We start from the raw sequence: 26066 nt of genomic DNA on the forward strand, positions 1-26066 counted from the left end.
CTTGTAAGAATCCGAAACATGTCGCTAAAAGCGACTAAAAATACAAGTGAGTGAAACCGTTCTGATCTAAATATTTAAAATAAATACTGTCGAATTTTTATTTTTTCCCTTAAATAACCAGTATTTTGATTCGACTAACCTAACTACCAATAGGTACGCCTAGCCTGAAGGCATGTAATGGAATGGGTTATCTATAAAAAGTCCAGTATGAAGTTCTTCAATATTTCGTGTGCGTGAATATAACTGTTATAACTAGGTATTTGTATGTACCTATTACCTACTGTCGTTTTTTTTCGTGCTTTTACTATATCGAAACTTTAATTAGGTATTTATTAATATAAACCCTTTTTCCCCTTAATTAAAACAAAATATTTTGTAAAAATCAGTTTTATTGGTTTTGATTAAAATTTAACAATGATAATGTTGCCTATATAACTACCTATTTTCAATAAACTATAATAATCTACTTTGAGAATGAATTAACAAAATTAGCTTTCGCGTTTGTGAACACAATTTATTATTCATACATACCAGATTTTTTTAGCAAGGATTACTGTTATGTCTAATGCCTGTACGGATGTTACTTATTTAGATGTTTTTTTTTGTTTAGAGGGTTTCGTTTTTAGGGTTCCGTACCAAAAAGGTACAAAAGGAACCCTTATTTTCCTAGTAGATAGCGCCGTGTGGCGCACTGTGGCACAATTCCACATTCATGACTCTTTTGGCAACTCGCGACATTGCAAATGTTCAAAATCTTGACCAGTTTGGTTTGGTTTGGTTTAGTATTGGTTTCCATTAGCACGTCTTCTCATCTTGCCTTTTAATAATGAGGTCGCGAGCGTGCGTGTTTCAATTCATCAAAAAATTACTTAGTAAATTATATAAAATGATGTACAGGAACAGTTTCAGCAAATGTTGTAGATTGTTTAATTATCAAAATTACGTTGAAATTAAGTTGATTTTCAGAGAAATTGTCACGTGTTTTGAAGTAATTTCTGGAGAAAATTGATTTCGTCTAACTTTCATTTACACTACTTTAAAGTCATAATAACAAAAATGTTGTGTATTAAAGGTGGAGTACAGGATATGTGTAATACAAAATTACCATTTTTAGCAGTCCAAACTTTACGAAATTTAAAAATAAGACTTACAAAATCAGTGCTTTACGCGCGTTTACCTAAACGTCCATCAGAAAAAAAATCATTACTAATTTAGTGACTGTTTTAAAAAAATTGATCTATTAAACGGCAAGATGAGAAGACGTGCTAATAGAAACCAGTACTTGTTATTTTTTATTACGTAACAAAAGGTGTACAATTTCACCGACTAAATCTATGAATTTTAAATTTTTGCGACTAAAATCGATACCGGGCTCTTAATAAGGGTTGGACAGGGAGCAAAACCAACATATTACCTACAGTGTGGAAAAAAGTTATGGGCCCTGGAGGAAAAGTCCCTTAAAATCTTCAGTTAGCTCATTTTACTTAAAGGAAACATTCTTTTATTTTTAAAAATAAATCAAAACTGCATCCTCATTACTTTTGAGTAAAACGCGACTGCAGGCTTTGTAGATACCTTCCATACCTACCTATCAAACTATGTACAGATGTAGTGCATTATTATTTTCCATCGTATTTTCACGGAAACTTACGAACGTGTCTTGCTATTTCAGTCAATCTCGGTACAAAAAGTACTGACATTGACTGAACTAGCATGATAAATACGAACGTTTCCAAGAAAATACGAAGTAAAACAATTATGCACTACATGAACTACATCTGTAGTTATAATTATACAACTTTCAGTTTACACTATTTAATCACAAATTATAACTTACTTACTCAATATGAATGATAAAAAGCTTAATTACAAATTAACTTAGACTAGGAACCTATATTACGAGTTTAATTAACTTTGGAATCAAAGGAATATCTTGATATAGCATAAACAATACATACACGTCAGCAGTTAAAAGTATTAGATTCACGAGTTACGAGAACAATTATAAAATCGAGCTGATTTGTAACTAACGTGAAAGAGATCTTGATGCCGAATTTGTTTATTTAAATATTTTTGTGTTGCGCTTTGATAAGTAAACGCACGTGCGCTTCCACGGAAAGCATGTGGCGGCGGCGCGCAACTGTGTCAAGTGACCTACATTTATCATAAAGTAGAAAAAAATCTATGGCTCGTGTAACATAAATAAATGTTCGGACTTATGGATGTGAGTATTGCACCCAATCGTGGCAAGGCGGGTAGAGATTCGGGGGCGCCGGGTAAATGGCGGAAGCGTGGTGGGCGTGAGCGACGTAGCGCGGCTGCAGCTCGTGGTATTCTGCCGAATGTGAAGCGTGCGTAGGTTTCAGGTACTGATCCAACTCCGCACCATCCGGTGGCCCGTCTTCTAATAAACCTCCGTCCACTTCTATTCTAGAAAAGTCTATTTGTGATCGCTCCAATGACGGTTCGCGCTTAAGTCGTGGCGGCGCCGCCGGCGGAGGCTTCCTACGCCGTGGCTGATACTTGTAGTCAGGGTATTCGATCTTATGCTGCGTCCTCAGCTTGTCAGCTTCCTTCACAAACGGCAACTTTTGGTCTTCACTCAAACTCCTGTAACAAATTAATAAGTTATCAAAAACCTCTCAAGTTTAATTACTTATGTTTGATAATAGGCCACGAGGTATTGTGAGAATGGTCAAGAATGCTGAATCATTGCGAGGAGAGGCGGCGATGGTATCTCGCGTCGCGACTATTTCCAGATGCGCCGGCCGCCGCTAATGTGCCATGCACAGCAGACGGCGCCCGCGCAGCCGCGCCGACCATGCTCGCCAGCTTTAATCTAGCTTAGACTTAAGCACATAATACACCCGAGTGAGCTAGGTTTTGTTTATACTTGTATTTTTGTTTAATAAACATTCTTAAACATTGGGTGCATTGGGGTAGCGAAAGGAAAAGGGAAAATAAATGAAAAATTAGTTTAGGATTTATCAGGATGGTACCTATAGGTATCCATATTAGTTCCATGAATTTATATCGAAAATAAGCTCCATATGTAGTTTTTAGGAATTAATACCGATACCCCATGTGTACCGATACACATGGGTTAAATTCTAAAATCGAATCTATAATGTCTGTAGGTGGCCGATGTTAATCAGTGCAGGAAAGTCTACCCTGTTATCTTTTATCTAAATTCTTCAAGAAATAGAAAATATTTGGAAGCTTGTGCGATGACCGTGTTACGGCCGTCTGGGCGAATGTCTGCAACTGTTATAATTAGTTCTCATAGTGATAATTTATGGCAGGCTGGTTTTGAAAAATAGACTCGACTCTCATTAATTAGGTTTAGACATATGTAGCGATGGATGGTTGTTCAACTGCACATTTGTTAGGACGTTTTTAGGATATGTATGAAGAATTAAGTATTTTTGTTAACAGGTTCTATTTCTATTCTTAGTTAAGTAAAAGTTAAGAGTATGAAGATCTAAACTAAGTCTACCATATCATACCTCTTCATTTTATTATCACAGTACGATAAAATTCCTCAATTTGTACAAATTAATGAATTATCTTAATGGTTACACATTCCAGTCTAGAAACAAACAGATGATTACTCAGCAATGTAAGATCACGGGTCCGCGGAAACCTCTGACCTTGCTAATCTCGACCGCGATCCAACATCGCTCGATGACAGTCGAGAGCCCACCAATCACAACAAAGCAATCAGACTCTTTTCACCGACTATTTTCTTTTAAATATGATCGAGAGTTTGCCCTTACTTGCGTCTTGTGTCAAAATATTGGCCGAATCATCGTCTCTACGAAGCCCTTGATCTCATATTTTGCCTTTACAATAAGCGCAGTATAATGCGCGGGTGGTCAATAGAAGTGCACTTTAGTGTCAGAATGCATGTTCGGTTAAAGTTGAATCGTCCGTGAAAAACAGGTGCCCTCCAACGACTTTTAGGGCTTACATACCGAATTTTATTGTTAGGGTGTGTCGGAAAGGTTTGTAATTTATATACCGGTCCTAGCTCATAGGTCTACAGAGTAATCTGTTTGTGTTAGATTTTGGTGATTTTTATGTGGTGTGTAGAACTCAAGTGAGCCCCTGGATGGTTTATTAGATTTCCAATTGGACCCGGTGTGGGGTGTGGGTTGTACTAAGATATTGGGGCGGGGTTTTAACTATGGACTTCTTTGTGTGTACGATTAGATGGAGTTTTGGAATCCTTTAGGTTTACCTATAGATCCGTTAGGTGTTGCCAAAGAGAATTGAGTATATAGAGTCAAAGTAAATTTACTGCCATCTTTCGACACAGGACTAAAACTCTTAGAATATCATATGGCTATTTGACCCATGTTCTATCACTGATAACAACTAATAAGTTCGCGTTCAAAAAATCCCTACGTGCTTTCTATGCTAGCGGAAAGAAAGTTTCTTAGTGTATTTTTATTAGTTTCATAATGAGTCTCGTCGTTATTTATATATATATTATATATATAGTATATATGTATATTATATTTGTATATATGTGATTATATGTTATTTTTATTTTATTTTTGCTGTTGTATTTGTAGCACCGCCCACAATTTCTCTGCTTAGCCTTAAGGTTGACTGGTAGAGAATGCCTTATGGCATTAAGTCTGCCTTTTGTACTGTAAGGTTTTCTTTTGTGCAATAAAGATTAAATAAATAAATAAATAAATAACTGATATCTGTCGCCATCTACTCGATTATAGGGCTATAGGCCAAAGGTAAGTATATCGCCACGCCATCTATTTATTCGAGCATACATTTTCTTGATTTTTCGAGGCACGTTTCTTTCTTAGACTTTATTTATCTTATACGCTTAATAGATCTTTGGTGTCGCTAAAACCAGGTTTTCCTGAAGTCCTTGTTTAATTACCTGCTTATGTTACGTATGAGCAAAGATAGATATAACGCCGTAATAGATGGATACAGTCTAAGGAAAACACGTGCCTCGAAAATCACGAAAATTTGACTCTCGATCAGATGGCGCCAGTACCTTTGGCCTACTCTCGTATAGAGGGCGTTAATGGTTTCGTTTGATATTTAACAATTTTAACGCATAATTGTGAAAGAACATGGGTCAAAATCATAAAAAAATTAATGCAAATAAATAAAAAAACATTTATCCATATTTAAATACATTTTATCGTATTTTTATTATTACTTTAATATTATATTACTATTGACTATTGACATTTAAACTATCAAGCTGCATTTTGTTGACTCTATTATTCTATTAATTATAAGGCATGAAAATATTCAATTTAATTAAATGTATTAAACTTAATTAATAATTAATTAATGCCTACTAAGGAATTTATCAAAAATTTGCATGACAGATATAGAAATGTACTGTAACTTTTTACGAAGCACCTTTGACTATAAATTTAATTCTATGAGTGTACTTTTTCTTATATCTGCGAGAAATAAAAGGCTTTTTTATTTTATTTTATTTTATTATTATCGTATTTTTATAAATCTTCATTTTTAGTTTTAAAGTGTGTCGATAGATAGCAGTGAATTTACTGTGGTTACAAAATTTACTATGACAGTACCGCTCTATATCCTCTTTGGTATGAGATACCTAATACCTAAGTCGTACAGTACAGTCAGCATCATTTCGTGGCTTAAGTATATTATTTATGTTGTGTTACTTACGTGTTTTCCTCTTTTGTGTTTGCGTGTTTGCCACGAATAAACACTATCTATCTATCGATCATCAAATAAATAGTGACGGCCACTTTGGCTGACTGCACAGGGATGTTGCGAATACCCGCATCCGCAACCGCGGAACTTCCGCATTATTATGAACTGAAATACTTCCGCATTATTTTCAAAATCCGCATCCGCATCCGCACAAAATCGATGCGGAGCTTATAGCCTAAGATACGTTATATATGGTCGACCTTCACGGAGACGTCTGACGGATGAAACTTATATTTTATGAAAGAAAATATGTCCCTGAACATAAATAAATAGGGTTGCCTAAAGAAATATGGTCGAGACTATTTTTAACAAATTTTTGATTAAAAATATATTTTTTCTTCAAATTTCACCGACTTGTCTGACGAACGAAATAAGTTCCAATAGAAAGTATACCACTTCTACAACATGAATCAATTAGGTTGCCTATCTTTTCCCGGTCACTATTATGAGGTTGCCGTGTTTAAACAGGTGAGTTTTCATCGATAATATAATTGCACTCATCTGTCTGACGCTTGAATTACACATCAAAATGATGGTAATTTTATTACTGTATTCGCAACAGTGGTATAGGGTTGCCTGCGAAAATCCGGTCACAAATGAGGGTTGTCAAGGAAGACTTTTAGCGATGACTCAAAAACGGCTTAACCTGATCACGATTGTTTTAACTTTTTTCGAATGTGTTTATTAAGCACTATTTCTGTGATATTTTTCGTATTTTTTGAATTGATGGTTCAAAAGTTAGAACAAAAACCCGTTTTTTTTCTTTCTAAATGATTATTTCCGAAATGATTCACTTTATCAAAAGATATTGTTTAAAGATCCCTATTTATTCTGAAAGACCTATCCAACGACATTCCACACTATACGATTGAAACGAAAAAAAAATTGTTACACACATTTTGTTTCTTTCGAAGTGATTATTTCCTAAAATATTCACTTCTTAAAAAAATTTAGTACAAACATATATTCATTGTAGAAATCTTATCCAACTAAATATTACACCATAGGGTTGAAGCGAAAAAATAAATAGTCACACACATTTTTTTCTTTTTTTTCTTTTCATACTTATGTTGTAGTATGCCGTTTGATATGTCTTTTAAAATAAATAGGGGTTCTCAAAAAACATTTTTTGATAATTTGAATATATTCGGAAATAATCAACACTTAACGGAAATAAACAAAAAAAATGTGTGACTTTTTTTTTTGTTTCAACCCTTTGGTGTGGGATATCGTTGGATAGGTGTCTTTTAAAATAAATAGGGATTTTAAACCAAAATAAACTGATAAAGTTACTATTTTCGAAAATAATCGCTTCTAAAGGAACTATTAGAAAGGAAGTTGTGTCTTTCGTTTCGAGTGAATAAAACCAGTGGCAGCGCCGGCCGCCGACGCAAAGTGCGATTTGAACTAATTTTAAACAAGACGAACAGGATCGTGGAAAAACTCAATGTATTATCAAATTATCGGAAGAAACTTACAACCACTTCATCAGAAATAAAACACCATTAATCTATGCACCCGGATCAGTTCAACTTGTTCAGCGGTGAAGTGGCGGTGCAAGAAAAAAAGACAGGTTTTTTTATTTCGATATATTTTTATTATTTAATAGTTAGTGTAGAACTAGAATAGTTAACATTTTAAAACTATCGCGTAAAACTAAAGTTTATTGCCTGACGTTTCGAACGTGACGTTACGTTCGTGATCTCAGGCACTAGCGAGGAATTAGTTTTAAAATTATGAGTGAAAATCGTGTTAGTTAAAATCAATATAGAATAGTTCAGAAAGTAAATAGTTATTTTACCCATAACGAAATTCCAGAAAAGTCGGCCAAGTTACTGTTTATTAAATACATATATAATGCACCTGTAATCTTGTTCAAATACTAAAATAAATAAATAAATATAGGACATTCTTACAGAAATTGACTAAGTCCCACAGTAAGCTCAAAATAAGGCTTGTGTAGCGGGTACTCAGACAACGATATATATAATAATAAATAAATAATAAATATTATAGGACATTCTTACACAGATTGACTGTCCCAGGGTAAGCCCAAGAAGGCTTGTGTTATGGGTACTCAGACAACGATATATGTAATATACAAATACATAAATACTTACATAGAAAACACCCAAGACTCAGGAACAAATATCTGTACTCAACACACAAATAAATGCCCTTACCGGGATTCGAACCCAGGACCATCGGCTTCATATTAGGCAGGGTCACTAGTGTCACTACCCACTAGGCCTGACCAGTCGTCAAAAACAAAAAAGGTTTAGTTTTTTTTAAGGAAAAATAACTAAAATGTAATATTTGTCGATTTTTATGTACCTACCTAAGCTTAACATCCGCGGATGTGAGCATTTAAATATCCGCATCCGCGGATGTCTAAAAATCTGCATCCGCAACATCCCTGGACTGCACATATACGCTACATGGGTATAATACGCTCCCAAAAATATTACGTACTGATTTCGTAGAAGTATCTATTCAAATATTCACGTTTCATGTTCTAGTTACCGATTCAGCTGCACCTCTCTTTACAATTAGTCCCTTAGGTAATTGTTTTATCCTTCTATTCTATGATTGTGACAGATAGCCAAAAACGTTGGTGAAAACTATGTCATCGCGATTGCTAAATTATCATTTCCGAATAATTTCGATACAGTTTTCTATTAATCTGGACCTCCCGGGCCCCCGACAGTTAGAGATGGTATCTGTGGCAGCGATAGTATTTTAATGAGTAAACAATCGATGCACGCGCGCCGCTGGGCGCCGCACGCGCCGGTCTCCGAGTTTCTCGGTCAATTTGGGTTACACATTTTGACAGAAATTTTAGTAGCCAATTGCCAAATATTAAATAAATAACTATATTACGGGTCATGGGACACTCACACAAATCTACCTAGGTAGTTCCACAGTAAGCTCAACAAGGCTTGTGTTGTGGGAACCAGACGACGACATATATAATAATTATACAAAAATACTTATTATAGGTATTCATAGAAAACATTCATAACCCGGGAACAAATGTTTGTGATTAACACACAAATAAATGCCCTCACCGGGATTCGAACCCGGGACTTCCTGCTTCATAGGCAGAGTCACTACCGACTAGGATGCCGTTAAACATTATACCACAGTGGGATCTTAATTCTGCCTGAAGGATTACTAACTAATAATACTAGAATCTATAAGTAGAGAATAAAATCAAATCGAAAAACACATTACACATGGGATCTAGACTCTAGACGCACTTTGCCTTACTAAACTGTTGTTTACTTGCGGTACGCCAAAGGCCCTCAAACAAGTCCTTGCTACGCCCGTCAACATGTCAATGTTCCGCTTTAGAGCATAAAGTTTGTCGCCGCCGTATAAAGTCGACTTATAAACACATAAACTAAGCTTGAACGTAAACTTTTATTTAGTTAATACTTTAATGGCAATGAAGAGATTAAATAACCGGGATATTAAATTTCCTTATTATCTAATTCATAGTGTTGGTAATCTTCGTATAGGTAAACTGTTTGAGAATGAGTTTCTCGTATCGGATTAAGTATAATATGAAATTGAAAGGGTTCTACCTACCCACTTACATATTATGTAACTAATTTCTTCTAGGATTTTGGCTTGTATTTAAGCATACAGCAACGAAACAAAGACGCCAGCGGCCAGATAGTGTGGTCAATGCTGGTCATCAGTAGGGGTCGCTGGGCGCGTCGTAAAGGCAATATTATGACTTTCGAAAACTCATTAAATTAAATTCCAAGTCTAAACTGTTTTTCCAAGATCTACGATTGTTCCCCGTTGTGGGGATTGCCCCACCATGCTGACCATTGGGTCAGCAATGTCAGCATGGTACTAACTTCCACTTCAAAAATTGTTTACCGTATTCTAACGCAATGAATTACAAGTTCAAACTGTTTTTCTAACATCACCTAAAGGGGCCCCTGATTATCAGTCCGCCGGACGATATCGGCCTGTCAGTTAGAACAAAAATTTGACAGTTCCGAACAATTGACAGGCCGGTATCGTCCGGCGGACTGATAGTCAGTGGGCCCCTTAAGTTGTAAGGCAGATTGGTCAATGATAGACACTCACTTCCACATAGAGCCCAATGACTTGCTGAGCTCGGCGTTGTGCAACGAAGGCCGCTGTTCAGACAGCCGCCTGCGCATGGCCTGCGCGAACACCATGAACGCGTTCATCGGCCGCTTCACGTGCTGCCGCCGGTTGTAGCCGCCACCTCTGTAACAAACGTTTATTTTGCTTAAGCGGGTTGCATAAGATTGTCTTCGGTTACCGCGATAGTTACTCATGAAATAAAACTATGAAAACGGATTATATCGCGTATATTGAATTTATAACAGCGGGTGACTCACCCGTTGACCACGAACGCTGTAAAGAGTTCGAAACGTCGGGATGTATTATAAATTCAATATACGCGATATAATCCGTTTTCATAGTTTTATTTCACGGGTTGCATAAGGTTTAGTTGCACCTATCACAGTAGGTAGTTAGACGGACTGATCAACGCCACTAAGCAGTAAACTATGAATTTTTAATAGAAGAAAATTTAGCGAACGTTGTTAATCGATTTTTTTTTGCTCTAGTGACATTTTAACCGAATTTCAAGCAAAAGGAGTTTTACAGCTTCGATATCATAGGCATAGAAGAAAACTAGCTCTTTTATACGCAGTTAAACTTATTTTTCATAGGTATTGAAATATGTAAGATTTACCTACAACTACATCCACGATACATTCTGTAATGTACGTACATTTAAGAAGGCATACATCGTATACAACCCAAAGTGTAACGCTTAAAGCTATAAATAGTTCGAGTATAGACTCTAAACCGAACAAAAAGTTATTGTTGACATAAACAATATGAAACGCGCACTTGACTCGACGGCGAGCGTTGGAACTTAAATTGCCGGGCTTTCGGCGTGTGCGCGATAATGACTAGGTTACCGAACTTATTAAGTGGCGACGTAAAAAATAAATTAAAACACACTTTTGAAAAGTTAATATTTAAACAAGTCCTTGTAACGTGAAATCTTAGAGCCGAAGCGAATCAAACGAAATCTTCATATTTTAAGGCAGACTAGCGGAGTTGTGCAATCATTGTCTATTGGGTCTATTAGGAAAGGGATTTTATCTTAATTTTTAGATGGCTTAAAAATTTATGAAGATAAATATATACCAGTCCTATAAGTAACCGAGCGAAGAAAGTGAATACTTAAAAATATTTGAACTCGATTTTAGTATTAGAAACAAATTAAAATATTTTTGGAAAATATTTTGATTTGTGTTATTTCAAGTAGAAACACTCTACTATATACATTACAAATCGAAATAAATGTCCGATACGAAGAAAAAGTGATCAAGGCCTCCAACCATCCTCTTCAGCAAAGCATCCTGTATAGCATCCTGTGCTATCGCGGCAGGTGCCTAAGCCCCTCGGCCACCCGGGCCACGGAGGCATGGGTCGAAACTTTTTAAGTAGGTGGGTAAGTAATAAGTATGTATTATATGCAATTTCCTGAGGACTTATTATCTTTAGATATATTATTAGCTTTAGATATGATTCAGATAGTTTTAATGGCGCCTGCAGTAGGTACAAAGCGTTCGGGATATTTTTGAAGCTGCTGAATACAAAAATCAATATTTACCACACTACATAACTTATAAACAATATTTAGTGATTTTGTGAAAACCATGCGGCCGCCTCTCGTCATTTTACGCTCATAAACCACTCTCGTTTTATTACATTTTTATTTTCTAGTGCCGTTCGGGTTTCCTTGCGATCTGAATGCTGACAATAAATTATGGTTTTTTCAAACACTGACACGCCACTAAAAGTCGATCGATTTCTAACGGATTACTCGGGAAGCAATATGAGTAGAAATAATTACCTACCGCTTCGGTGAACTGCGGCGGTTTCCTTGTTTATTAGTGGGAACGGGTTCTAGCAATTCAACGCAGCTATATTAGGGGAATTTTATTTTCCTACGCGTCTTAGATTTCCAGAGCTCAATCTGGTAGTGATTATGAGAATGTATTTGTAGTGTAAGCGAAACCAGCGTGAGCTTGTAGAAACGCAAGAGTGGACCTACCGCGTTGTGCCATCTGGTTAGTAACATCTCCGCCACTGACAATCACATATCTACTCGTATCGCTTAAGTGCACACAATACACTACTCGCCATGCAGCAAATGTATATACTTCACATTCGAAACTATTAGATTTATTAAGACCATTATGACGCTTTTGTCATCTGTGTTGCATGAGGTATACACCACTTAGAAACGAAATATATTATTAACTAAGATTTCAACTTAAGCAATGACAAAATTTAAATCATGTTACTTTTTATTTTTTATTCCGCTGTTAATTTTGATGATATACTCTAATTTCAAAAGCTCTTAAAATCATAATTGAACGACTGCCGGACAAAAAGTTTTATTATAGTGGAACGTAATGATTTACAGCCATATTTCACAGTCTCGTCTATACATCTGTATGTGGCTGGGTAATGGGTTATATTTTAATGGGAGCACTAGTTTTTATTTGAGGATAGAAGGGTACTTCGCATGTGCTTGCTATGATTTGAGCACTAAGCACTGAAGGGACACGTGTTAATGCAAAAAATAAGGTCACGATTTGGTTTTGAAGAGGGTTCGATAAATTCTGAGACGATTATGTCATCGATAATAAGTTACTTAGTAGTAAGTAGGTACTAAGTTACTTTTAGCGATTTATTTTTGAGTTTTGTTGTAGGTACATCCTAACCTAACTAGTAACTATCTATTTAATACATTTTAATACCTATGTATTGATCACCAAATTATATGTCTGTACCTACGTACAGTCAACCAATTTAGTGTTCCTAGGCCACTACAGAATGTTGTCGCTTTAACTATTGAAAGCTAAAATTATTTCAACGCTCTTGATAATTCAACCCCTAGGGGGTTAAAAAGGGGATAGACGCTGAAACTTGGTAAAAGGGCATTACATAACCACCAGCATACAAATCCACGCGTACGAAGTCGCGGGCAACAGCTATAGTACATGACATACAATACAATCACTCAACAACAACTGTCGTAGAAGACAATAGTTATTTTCCCCTCACTAGCTCGGAAAGCCGTCTTTTATCCTTTAAAACAAGCGGGGAAAAACGCATTTTATCCACTAGTGGGGAAAGTAATTTGACCTTGGATGGAGCGTGTTTAAGTAGCTTGACAGATAACAAAACGTAAAACGCTCATAATAATGGTTCGTTCGATATTAATTATCATTAGATAAATGATTTGAGAATCTAATAAAAAATACCAGATTTCGCTTTATTTAATGATTTTAAGTCATAAACCTTAAAATTCCATAATAAACGTTTGTTTTTTAATAATTATGTTAAATATAATTCTGAACGCACAAGTTAAGTCGATGCAATTTCAAAACGCATCATTGACATTTCATACGTCAGAAATGTCAACATTGACAACAAAAATTTTGCTTTAAAACTTCTCACGTAAAAGTACAGAATTTCGAGAGTTTTTTGTTATAATATCGTAAAAAAATGAGTGATTCCAGTTGATGAAGATGATCTAACGCCTGTGTATGTTGCACTTTCCTCGCTATAGTGAGGGGAAAAGTTTTGTGTTACACACGGGTGCAAATGTATTTTACTTCTCGTGTGTTAAAACACTCGCTACGCTCAGGATTCTCTTTTAGAACCACTCGCTTCGCTCGTGGTTCAACTATAGGATCCTTTCGCTTGCTCGTGTTTCAATTCCACACTCGCGGGTAAAATACAACTTTGCACCCTTGTATAACAAATAAGTATTGTATAACAAATAACAAATAACTATTGTTATACAAGGGTGCAAAGTTGTATTTTACCCGCGAGTGTAGAATTGAAACACGAGCAAGCGAAAGGAATCTATAGGTGAACCACGAGCGAAGCGAGAAAACTATGTTAAGTACTAAATTAATTAATACCAGTACAACTAAAAATATTTATCTCTAATTAAAAACTACAAGCTAGGTATTTGGTTAGACGTGGTCACTCGAAGACCTGCCCGCGCAGCATGGTTCCCCTATCACTAAGTCCGCCACTTTTGCACTCACATACTTGTTAGAACGTGACAGGCATGGTGATAAGCGTACCGTGCTACGACGGGATTAACAATATAGGCATTTGTCCTTTAGTACACTTGCATGAAATACGATTTGTTAAGAAAGAAGTGTGTTGAAAAAAACTTACTGAAAACACTCTTTCAATAAAATAAAATAAAATAAAACTAATCCACCGAATTTATTTTACTGTTTTACTGACGAATAATTAATATGCGAACGCTACATGAAGTTATAAGTACCTATCACTTGTATAGCCTGTATAGGTTATTATTTACTTCAACGCCGTAGCTATTGTAACATTAATCATACTATTAGAAATACAACACTTGAGCACTTGACCCGTGCCGTAGTTATGTTATACGATGTTTTGGTAGGCTAGTTTTAGCTAGCACAATTCATAGTTTTGTTTTGAAAATCTCAGCTTGCCTATGACACGTAGCCGAACATGATTAATCGCTATAAACAAAGATTACGATTACCTATACCGAAACATTTTTTTTAAATAGCTTTTGTTACTAGAAACCATAATTAACATTTTAACAACGTAAGCAAGGTTAAATTTAGAAATGATTCAAATACCAAAGAAGTACCTACTTCTGACTCAAGGATTTAACGCAAAAATTATCCTTAATTACCTCAGATGGAACTTAATACTTTTTGTCCTATCGTTTGTTATTTTGTAAAATTGACCTTGTATAAAGCTCTGATGCCATATAGGTATACCTATATACATATTAGTAGATTTTAATGTCTACTTTTCAAATTAAACTATCATGTTTTATTTTCAGAATCTCTGCTAGTTGACATACTGGACACGCTTTGAGCTATTGACTGAATGGCCGAGGAAGTCATAAACGTGAGTAACGTAGATAGCTGTCATCTGTGACGTGCCCGCCCACGCTATTTCTGCCCTCAGAGTTGCGCCGGCGCAACCATCGTTACAACTTACAGCTACATAAATTTGCAAGCTTCAGAACGTCGGACGGTTTCCTACGCGCGGTGCACTGGTTTTAATGTTACAGCTGTTAAGCTTACGAGTAACGGCACTTAGTAAACGCTTTGGATGATTCGATATTTTCCGATGTTAGTGACAATAGTGCTGAGTGAATAGGTAAAGCTTCGTATGTGGTCTTCAGTATTCTAATATTCGAAACATCGTGATGGATATTAATGTTATGTAAAAAAATATGAGTTTTAAAGGTATTTTTAACTTTGGTATAATCCGCTCTACTAATATTAAACGTACAAAAAAAACCGGACAAGTGCGAGGCGAACTCGCCCACCGAGGGTTCCGTACTTTTTAGTATTTGTTATTATAGCGGCAACAGAAATACATCAGCTGTGAAAATTTTAACTGTCTAGCTATCACGGTTCATGAGATACAGCCTGGTGACCGACAGACAGACAGACGGGCTGTAGACTGTATGGAGTCTTAGTAATAGGGTCCCGTTTTTACCCTTTGGGTACAGAACCCTAAAAAATGAATCCGTTACAGTGTAACGTATTCAATAAGTGTAACGGTTACACTTATTCTGCCGTATGACATGACGTACTAAACAGATGGTTGCTACTAAATACCCTCGCCCTTTTCATCACCAAGTCTTGAAGTCTTCTAAACATCCCTCTCGGCCGCAGTTATCTTTACAGTCGATGTAACAACGACCATTAAACAATTAATAGCGCTGTTAAACCGACCGGCAGCCGTCGCGTTCGTAATCATTATTCAGGCACTCGAACATGTTTTATCAAACTCAAACGATGTAATTGCCTATCTCTAAAGCTACCAGCTCATAGAGATTTGTAGGTATTAGAACATCACCTGGCGACAGTAGATCACTTGATAATAATTGACTCGGCTCAAGAGGCCTGGGAACAATTGTAATCTACATTAGGGGTGCTGCAGGGAGTGTTATCAAACTATCATGTTGTGGAATTTTACATTTAAAAGGTAATATAGGAAATACCCTAATAGTAATGTAATTCGTTTCAATATTATCACTTATCAGTGAAAACGAAAGGGGCAAGCGTTCTCATAGGAGTCACATGTCGTTATTTGCATTTTAATAAAAGTTTCTGTCTAACTGATCGAAGTTATTTTATTTATCTAATTGACCATACGTTGACTAGGTAGTGTAGGAAAAAAAGGGATGTTTTGTGATTATAGAAACAAATACCTGCTGAATCAAAATGTAACATTCTGAAAAAGTAACATCTGAAGCATGTCTGAAAAAGTAACATCTAGTCCACGACATAATTATAAATTCATAGGTAATAAAACAACAAAAACTTGCTACATTCAAATAAATAAATAAACATGGCCTGTTGATATAGGTATGCACGCGGTATGTACCTATACATTACCTACTTATCAGCAAGTATATAATATAACAACTCGTAGATAAATAACCAAGACAAGACCTACCGGTGCGGACATTGGTCAACCTCGGAGCGACCCATTCGATAAGCGAGATGAATTTCTGTTGGTGGCACACGATTGGCGGATGCAAGCCGGATGCAATTGGCTTTAATCTATTAGGTACCTAAGTATATGCGTATCGTATTACTATTGGTATTGGGTCCGACTTAATTCAATACTTATTCGGTGTAATTATTACCATATATGAATTGCTTAATAGGTTTCAACATATCTGATCATATCTGATCTAATTATTAGGGTTCCGTACCCAAAGGGTAAAAACGGGACCCTATTACTAAGACTCCACTGTCCGTCCGTCCGCCCGCCCGTCTGTCACTAGGCTGTATCTCATGAACCGTGATACCTAGTCAGTTGAAATTCTCACAGATGTATTTCTGTTGCCGCTATAACAACAAATACTAAAAACAGAATAACATAAATATTTAAGTGGGGGCTCCCATACAACAAACGTGATTTTTTGCCGTTTTTTTGCGTAATGGTACGGAACCCTTCGTGCGCGAGTCTGTCTCGCACTTGACCGGTTTTTTTACTACACTTGTCCATACTAACCGCTAATTATGTAATCAAACAAAGTTATGCACATCACAGACAACACAGGACATATGTACAGTTGTTAGAAAAAGAGCGGGAAAGGCGACAGTTTTGAGAGTTAGGAAGCATGCCAACATAAGGAGAAATAAGAAATGGACAATAGATATAAGATGATAACTAGGTAAGTACTAGAAAATGTAGAGCTGCTGAGCTAAAGTTTTATATTATTATCTTGTATAAGGATTAAAGTGATGGGAGGGTCCATGAAAATAGTTATTTGTTATACAAGGGTGCAAAGTTGTATTTTACCCGCGAGTGTGGAATTGAAACACGAGTAAGCAAAAGGATTCTATAGTTGAACCACGAGCGAAGCGAGTGGTTCTAAAATAGAATCAATCAGAACATTTGCACCCGTGTGTAACACAAAACTTTTCACCTCACTATAGCGAGGAAAGTGCAACATCCACAGGCGTCAGATCATCTTCATCACTGAAATCACTCATTTTTTACGATATTATAACAAAAAACTCTGGAAATTCTGTATTTTTACGTGAGAAGTTTTTAAGTAAAAATTTTGTTGACAATATTGACATTTCTGACGTATGAAATGTCAATGATGCGTTTTGAAATTGCATCGACTCAACTTGTGCGTTCAGAATTATATTTAACATCATTATTAAAAAACAAACGTTTCTTATGGAACTTTAAGGTTTATGACATAAAATCATTAAATAAAGCTAAATTTGGTATTTTTTATTAGATTCTCAAACCCTTTGTTTAATGATAATAAATATCAAACCACTATCAAACGAATCATTATTATGAGCGTTTTACGTTTTGTTATCTGTCAAGCTACTTAAACACGCTCCATCCAAGGTCAAATTACTTTCCCCACTAGTGGATAAAATGCGTTTTTCCCCGCTTGTTTTAAAGGATAAAAGACAACTTTCCGAGCTAGTGAGGGGAAAAATATTTTGTACAAAAACAGAAGACACATGCTAAGCTAGCCGTCGCCTCTATTGGACATGTTTGTTGTAAAAATTGCCTAATTAATAATAATAATTAATAATTAAGACTACTGAAAACACGTAAGTAAGTCATGCTAATCTTTTATGCATTTCAGAGCCGGAAAAAATTTGCGTCTTCACAATATATGTATTATTATTATTATTAAAGCCTTTATTATATGAACTGTTGACATTTTATGTAACAATTATTAATATTTATTTTATGTTTCTTCCATATGCATATTCGTAAGGTCATTTTGACCTAGGCCTCTTCCGAATCGCCTTTTTCTATTATATTTAAGTATTTGTCCAACATTTTTTTCCATTTTTGTCTGTCTGTTGCGATTTCTTTCCGGTTTTTTCCTATTGTTTCTATTAGGTCTTTTTCCCATCTTGTTTTTGGTTTGCCTTTTTTTCTCTTACCAATCTTTGGATTCCAATTTGTTGCTGTTTTTGTCCATCTGTTATTTTTCATCCTCGCTATGTGCCCTGCCCAATTGTATTTTTGTTTCAGTATATGTATCGCCGCATCTATAAATTTTGTTCTTCTTCTAATCTCTGTGCAATATATGTATAGGTAGGATTAAATATATTCTCAAGTGTCATTTGTCATGTTTAGATTGAATGCAGGCATGAGTTATCCTTGAGCAGTGTCGCGTGATAATATGACGTTCAATTAGTGGCGGAGGGTGAAGACGCATGGGAACACATCTGTGTCCACATACGCTGATAACGTCCACTCGGCCCCGATTTCTGTGCGGTAGGTTGGTGTACTATCTATTTCTCGTAACCTAATAGGTACTGAAAATATGTAAGAAACAAGGGTAACTTCTAGCTATATAGCATGCCTGTTTGCTGACAAGCCTATTGGAATTACAAGTTCCTTACCTACTTAATTTAAAATTACAATGCACGATACATTTTACTACTGTTACTGTTATACCTATTAATTGCCGTCGTATCTAGTCTATTAGTATTTTCCAAAAACACTGAAATAAGTTTACTTTTTGGGATTTTAATTTTAGTTTTGATAATATCATTAGAGTTAGACCAAGACAAGTCTGCAACGATTTTGATAGCACACGCAGTGCAAGTGTTATTTATACGTCATAATTTCATAGAAGTTTGACGTTTAAAATAACACTTGCACTGCGTGTGCTATCAAAATCGTTGCAGACTTGTCTTGGTCGGACTCCACTTTACTCGTATAAGTGTACAAATGCCAAGTGATCGTTAAAAAAACGATATACTTAGGTATGTACAAGTCTTTTTACTTCCAAAGTTTTCAGATAGTTTAAGTACCATATAAAACAAACGATTCCCACCAGGCAACACGTATCTTCGCAGCAAAAATCACAGCATCGCGAATATCGTTTAGCGGGCAGCGGTGGCCAAATAAGTAGGGCTCCGGTAATGAAGAGCCTCGGCTGGTGTTAATGTTGCCCGAGCGCATTACCGCGCACCCGCTAACCGCGCCACCGCTCCGCCCAGATTACACTTTGTCAATATTTGGGGCCCGACTTGCCCACACGCACCTACAAATTGTATGTTCAATGCCTTACGTAATGGTAAAATCTCGGCAAATATCGGCGAAAGGAGCTTTTAAGCGACTTCCTTAACCTTAGTCATCGTTTGGACTTTCAATTGGAGATTCGCTACTAACACGACCGCGGGGCCCGTTACTCGATCACAGTCTTGAGAGGATTCATAGTATTTTCTGTGGTCATCGCCAAAGTCAAGGGCTTCTAATTTTTTATTCATAATCAGCACAAACGCGCCTGCTCTATGATAATTATGATGGGGAGGGTTTCCTTACCAGAATGTACATTTGATATTTTATAATGTGTACCTAACATGTTAATGCAATGCAATTCAATTCATTTTCAGTGAAACTAGGTACCGACTACCGACCAAATTTTTAGAGTAGGTATGTACCTATGTGAAGAGTTTAAGCGCCCAAAAAGTATTTATTTTATTAACTTGTTAACTAAGTATAAACCTTCTGAAGTGATTAAACGAGGACAAATTACCATTTATTCTAAAACTTGCTTGTAAAAGTCAGTAAAAAATAAATAAATATTTTACCTACTGCAATCAACAAAGACGAAAAGCATACTTTGTTCAAAGCGAGATAATCTCAAGTTCGCCGCTACCGCTACACAGTACACAGTAATGAAGTCGCGAAGTGGCCGGCGAGCACACAGGGTGCTTCCGGGCGGCACCTGTGAGCCGGTGTTTGCGCCCCCACTTACAGGGGAGGCTACAATCACTGCGCACACGCATGCACCGCGCCGACGCGGCTGGGATTAGTGCCACGGTCTTTGATTGACAGACCAGATTCTAGGACAAAGCTTACCAAATTGTAGGTACCTATACTCGTAAGTATATAGTTCAGGAACATGTATCAAGTACTAACCTAATTAAAAAAATTGCATTGAAGAAAGCAATTGCATTATACATTGAAAACAATAGTTAAAGTAGATCAACTCGGTTCTATTTCTATGCCAGGGAAGACAAAAATGCTAGCACCAGAAATCATTAAAATTTTAAACTTAAATTGATGGCACCGTGTTAGCTTTATTTTGTTATTCATTATGTAAATAAAATTGGACCAAGCTAACTCTGCACAGACCTTGCACTAACAGTGTGGCAGTGAAACGTCATATTTACATAGAAATTTATTAGGCATCTCCACACTTTGTCACGTCAAAGTTGGTGGAGAGATAGCTTGGTCCGACTGTACGAACGCTTTCAACACTTATAAAGTTTGAAAATATGGAATATTTACTTTACTAGTGTTGCTGTGATCTTGAAATGCTCAAAAATGAGTTTATTGGGCCTGTATACTGTTCATATATATTGAAGCACAACATTGCTGCCGCAAGCCGGGCAGCATGGCGGTGCTAATCGCGCAGTAAACATAATACCTACCTATAGGAATGTTTCTACTTGATAATTAATTTAGCTGCCGTAGCACTCTTGTTAGTTCGTTTAATTGAAACATTTGCTGCAAAGATGGCTTGGTATACATGTACCTAATATGTAACAATAGGTAGGTAAGAAACATTACAACCATATAAAAAATATATGTACCTATACGTATATTTTGGGGATCAATAATCTGAATTAAATATACCTACCTTTTTAAATGTTTTAATAAGGTGAGTCTCCAGCTCCTGATGAGGGCTCCAAGGAGAGCCTCTGGGGCAGATAAGAACCCCACAATGGGTATGTTTGCGCAGCGCTATCACATGCGGAAATAAATCGGGGAGGCAGGAAGACGATAAAAATCGTCACACGCCGCGCCGTGCCCTACCCTACACGAGCTTCCGAGATCCTATGAATAAAATTAGAACAAAAAGCTTCTAGGAGTTCACTTTAAAAACAAGACTATTATGACTTAATGTCTTAGCCTTTGGAAAGTTTCTGTTTAGTAACGAATTAAGTAGGTAGGTTTGTTTAGATATCATGTAGGTACTTAATAAACAATGCGGTTACCATAAGTCCGTAAGGAACGGGTGTTTTATCAAGCTGCCCGTGTATTATTTTCTATATGGATAGTTCTGAGATTCAAATCAATAAGTACCTACTCGTACTAACGCAATTTAAAAAGTATATAATAAGTACTCTGTCAATGCAAAAAAAAAATACTGAAATATAATCGTAGGTAAAGGTGCCTTTTATAGAGTGATTGTGTAAGTATACCGTCTTGCTTAAATATTTTGAAGTTGTGCAAATTCTTCGCAAGAGATAAGCTATCAAGGAATTCACTTTTATTTGACTCTTTTTTTGTGCTTTTATCAGCAGCCGTTATTGAGCTTATCAGCTGTACTTATAATATATGTATAAGCAAAAGTGCATGTATGTACTCGTACAGTACTTAAGTAAGTAAATACATAGACAGCACTGAAAGTTTTTAGGATGGGCCACTTTAATTATAAGAAAAAGAGGCATACAAGTTACGAAAATATAACTCTTTACTATACATATATATTAGAGGTAGGTATCTTTCATTTACATCTCAGGATTACTGACAATTTTAAACTTGTACGAGTACTATGTGGAGCGTTATTCCAATTTACCCGAATTTGTCAAAATTGAATACTTACGATTCTCAGCCAACAAAAAGTTACAATAGGCTTTAATTTTTTTTTAGTTTGCAGTTAGTATTGCAAATTTATCGCTTCCGTAGAGGGGTAACAGGTAATTCGCAAGAATCTTAACGAACTAAGATCATGTTGTTGATATTTTATATAAGAGCCAAGTGGCGGGAAAGAGGGGGGCCTTTGCCCAGCAGCAGTGGGACACACTAACAGGCTAATAAAAAAAAATTGACGACCTTACTTAAATAAGTAGTAGTTTTTAAATTTATTTATTACTAGCTTTTGCCCGCGCTTTCGTCTGCGTAGAATTAGTATTTTGGGTAGCTTCTTTTTATCCAATCTGCTTTTTAGGGTTTCGTACCCAAAGGGTAAAAACGGGACCCTATTACTAAGACTCCGCTGTCCGTCTGTCCGTCTGTCACCAGGCTGTATCTCATAAACCGTGATAGCTAGACAGTTGAAATTTTCACAGATGATGTATTTCTGTTGCCGCTATAACAACAAATACTAAAAAGTACGGAACCCTTGGTGCGCGAGTCCGTCACGCACTTGGCCGGTCTTAATTTATTCCCTAGATACCAACTTCCTTACCTATATCCTTATTTGAGAGACAACTCTAACTTCTGACACGTTGATAAAATGTAAACGCAATGATTCAATTTGAGCATAATACTTACATCATTGTCAGGCGACGATGCATCAATTATCTCACTTTCGGGGTGGAAGTCAGATAATTTTCACCCTCTTAAGGGATGATTTCCGGGATAAAAACTATCCTATCCTGCCCCGGGACTCAAAACTATCTCTATGTCAAATGTCAAGGTAACACACAGACAGACAGACAGACTTTCGCGTTTATAATTTTAGTATGGATTTGTAAGGTCGGGTAAGGTTAAAGAAACAAGGTTTGTTTTGACACATATCAAAGCGCCTAAAATATTAGATATTAGGATAAGTACTTGAAGCGCCGAAAGATAAACAGTTTACTTATAAGTAATGTCTACCTACATTACATACAACAAGAGATAAAGAGATAAAATATGGGCATTCAATTAGAGCGCAGTTCGAGTATCCATGAAGCCGCCTGACCCGGGGCCGCGTATCTATCTGCTAATGGCTAATTATGGAATCGTTCCATCCCTGATAGTCCGGATACCTACACATCTTGCCAATGAAGGCTGTAGCCACAATAACAGCAGTGTATATTTTGACAGCATAATTACCTATTGGTACAACTTCTTTGTCATTATTAATATTTGGTAATTTTCTTACCTACGTTCCAAAGCTACAGTCATAATTAAATGTTAGTATACGGCTATTTACGGATGACAACCACAAAAATGCAAGTTTGGGAAATTTGAGTATGCACCATAAAATCAGGAAATTTAAGAGCTGGGCAATTGGCAACAAGTACTTAACAAGAAAAAGTTGATTCACCGAGGTAGGTAAGTATATGCCTTTAGTGCCGTTACTAGTTTTTTTTTTCAGTGACAATACTGATTTAACAATGAATATCCAGGATAACGCGGTAGTTACTTATTTGTGTCGTTCTCAAGTAAAAGGTACCACATTGTCGCTTACCATAAGGGTGAAATTTGCTTGCATCTCTATATGAAAAACCTGACAGCGTCCATGTGGTGAGCGACAATGTGGCGACAAACCTTTTGATTGAAAACGTCACATTTAATATCTTTAAGTTTATTTAAGTATCATCGACACGTACGTGACATCGTTACACAGTAAGTCATTAATGAATTAAGTAAGTAAGTAATAAATGATATGATATATGATATATGATAATAAATTTAGCGAAACGATTGTGTTATTATACCTACTTGTTATCGCCCTAACATGACTGAGTTGACATCACATCTCTTTCATATGCCGCCAACAGTTAATTTGTTTATCTTAATTTGGTAGTTCTGTAAGACCCGCCCATAAATAAGTTTGAATTATTAACACCACTTAAAGGAAATGCAGCGTGCTCTTTCGACCGTGTGTTAGTTTGCATATGTTTATCCCTTTCTATGTGGAAGCACTTGAGAGCTTCGTTTCCGCTATCGGCCCTGCATGAGCTTACGAAATTTAAACCTCATTGAGGGTATCATCTTTCGGTATGCCTTAATCTCTATGCCGATGCAACAGTACAAAATGCTAAATAAATAAACTGTTATGGGTTACTAGTTTTTCGATAAATAATTGATAGGTATCCTATGTAGGTACCTGTAGTCAATGGTCTAACGGACTTTTTCTAAAACAAACAATCCATGTTTATGAATAATTTCACCTTTTGAATCATCCATGCAGTTACTACAAAATGTATAGTGCATTAGATACAGCGCCTTCTGGTAATTAAGCTATAAAAACTAAAATAGGTAAGTATATTACTTGTCCTATTAAGCTCGGCCGAATTGCACCTTCCCATACAAACGTAGTTCCGCTCTCATTTTAAAACTACATGTTGGATTGTAATGAACCTTTGCACATACAATGACATAAGGAATATCTAGGTCTGTAATTAGTTTATATAGCTCCAGTTTAGAAAGCAAATAAAATAGAGCAAAAACAAGTTTTGTATGAAAAACTTATTCGAAACTGAAAAACTTTAAAATCGCTGTATTTTTTAACTATGGTATCTGAAGCTACATAAACTAATTTCAGACATAGATATACCTTATCCTATTGTATGTACAAAGTTTCAGAGCAATCTAGCTAGTCGTTTTAAAATGAGAGCGGAACTACGTTGGTATGGAGAACTGAGCATGCCGGGGACTCTTAACGAAAAAAAACCGGCCAAGTGCGAGTCGTACTCGCGTTCCAAGGGTTCCGTTCATTACACAATTTATTTATTACAACAATGTATTTTTTATGTCAAACGTGAGTGAAATGTCTTTTAAAACCCCATAGGGGTCGGATCAAAAACTAAGTAATTAAGTCCGACCCACGCTTGACTGCACATTTCTAGTAGGTTTTTCTGTGATCCATAGGTAAAGATCTATTTTGTGTATTTTTTTTCAAAATTTTAGACCCAGTAGTTTTGGAGATAAAGGGGGGAATTGTAATTTTTTGCCTATTTTCTTGAATAACTTCTAAACTGTTTATCCTAAAATTATAAAAAAAATATTTGAGATTCTCACAACGAGCTCTTTCATTTGATATGTAACACGATATAGTTTGAAAAACTTAATTTTATAATTTTCTCATTTACCCCCCGAAAAATGGCCCCGAGTTTAAAATTTATTTGTTTGCGTTACATATCCGTCTTTGGGTCACAAACTTACATATGTATACCAAATTTCAGCTTAATTGGTCCAGTAGTTTCGGAGAAATTAGGCTGTGACAGACGGACAGACAGACAGACAGATAGACAGACAGACAGACAGACCCACGAGTGATCCTATAAGGGTTCCGTTGAGGTATAGAACCCTAAGAAGATACCCGGCCGTTTATGCGTTATATTCAAAATCATCATTAAAAAAAAATTGTTTCTTATGCTGCAAAAAACGTAAATGTCGACGCTCTCAAGGGAATCAAAATTGATAGGGTGCTTTCCGTTGACCTAAGCAAGTAAGATCGTCTTACACTACAAATAAAGGGCAAAAATCTGAAAATTGTCAATTAAAAAAAAAAAGTTAAATTTGTATGGAACCTTTGGTGGGCGAGTCCGACTCGCACCTGGCCGGTTTTTTAGGGTTCCGTACCCAAAGGGTAAAAACAGGACCCTATTACTAAAACTCCGCTGTCCGTCTGTTGGTCACCAGGCTGTATCTAATAAACCGTGATAGCTAGACAGTTGAAACTTTTACACATGGTGTATTTCTGTTGCCGCTATAACATCAAATACTAAAAACAGAATAAAATAAATATTTAAGTGGGTAGTAGGTTTCCCATATAACAAACGATTTTTTTTGCCTTTTTTGCGTAATGGTACGGAACTCATCGTGAGCGAGTCCGATTCGCACTTGGCCAGTTTTTTTTTACTCCGTTAACTTCGGGGTCCGGCATAGTTTTTTTTTCCGTACAAAGTAATTAATAGCGTTGTTGAAACACGGACATTATTTGAGTCCACCAAACAAAAACTATGACAAATTGACAATATCAATGACAT

General features: G+C 36.2%; 1 protein-coding gene across 1 annotated transcript in view; it reads right to left on the reverse strand.

Moving 5' to 3' along the window:
* Positions 1-371: 371 nt before the first annotated feature.
* LOC134745184 (transcription factor SOX-8-like) overlaps positions 372-26066 on the reverse strand; it is a 29709-nt gene continuing 4014 nt past the window's right edge. The window contains exons 2-3 of the mRNA XM_063679173.1: positions 9841-9987; positions 372-2610 (exon numbers count right to left, since the gene is read on the reverse strand). Of these exons, the coding sequence (XP_063535243.1) occupies positions 2217-2610; positions 9841-9987 (541 nt within the window). The 3' untranslated portion in view covers positions 372-2216. The remainder of the gene's footprint in view (positions 2611-9840; positions 9988-26066) is intronic.

Source organism: Cydia strobilella, chromosome 11 (assembly GCF_947568885.1).
Source record: "Cydia strobilella chromosome 11, ilCydStro3.1, whole genome shotgun sequence".
NCBI classification, from domain to species: domain Eukaryota; kingdom Metazoa; phylum Arthropoda; class Insecta; order Lepidoptera; family Tortricidae; genus Cydia; species Cydia strobilella.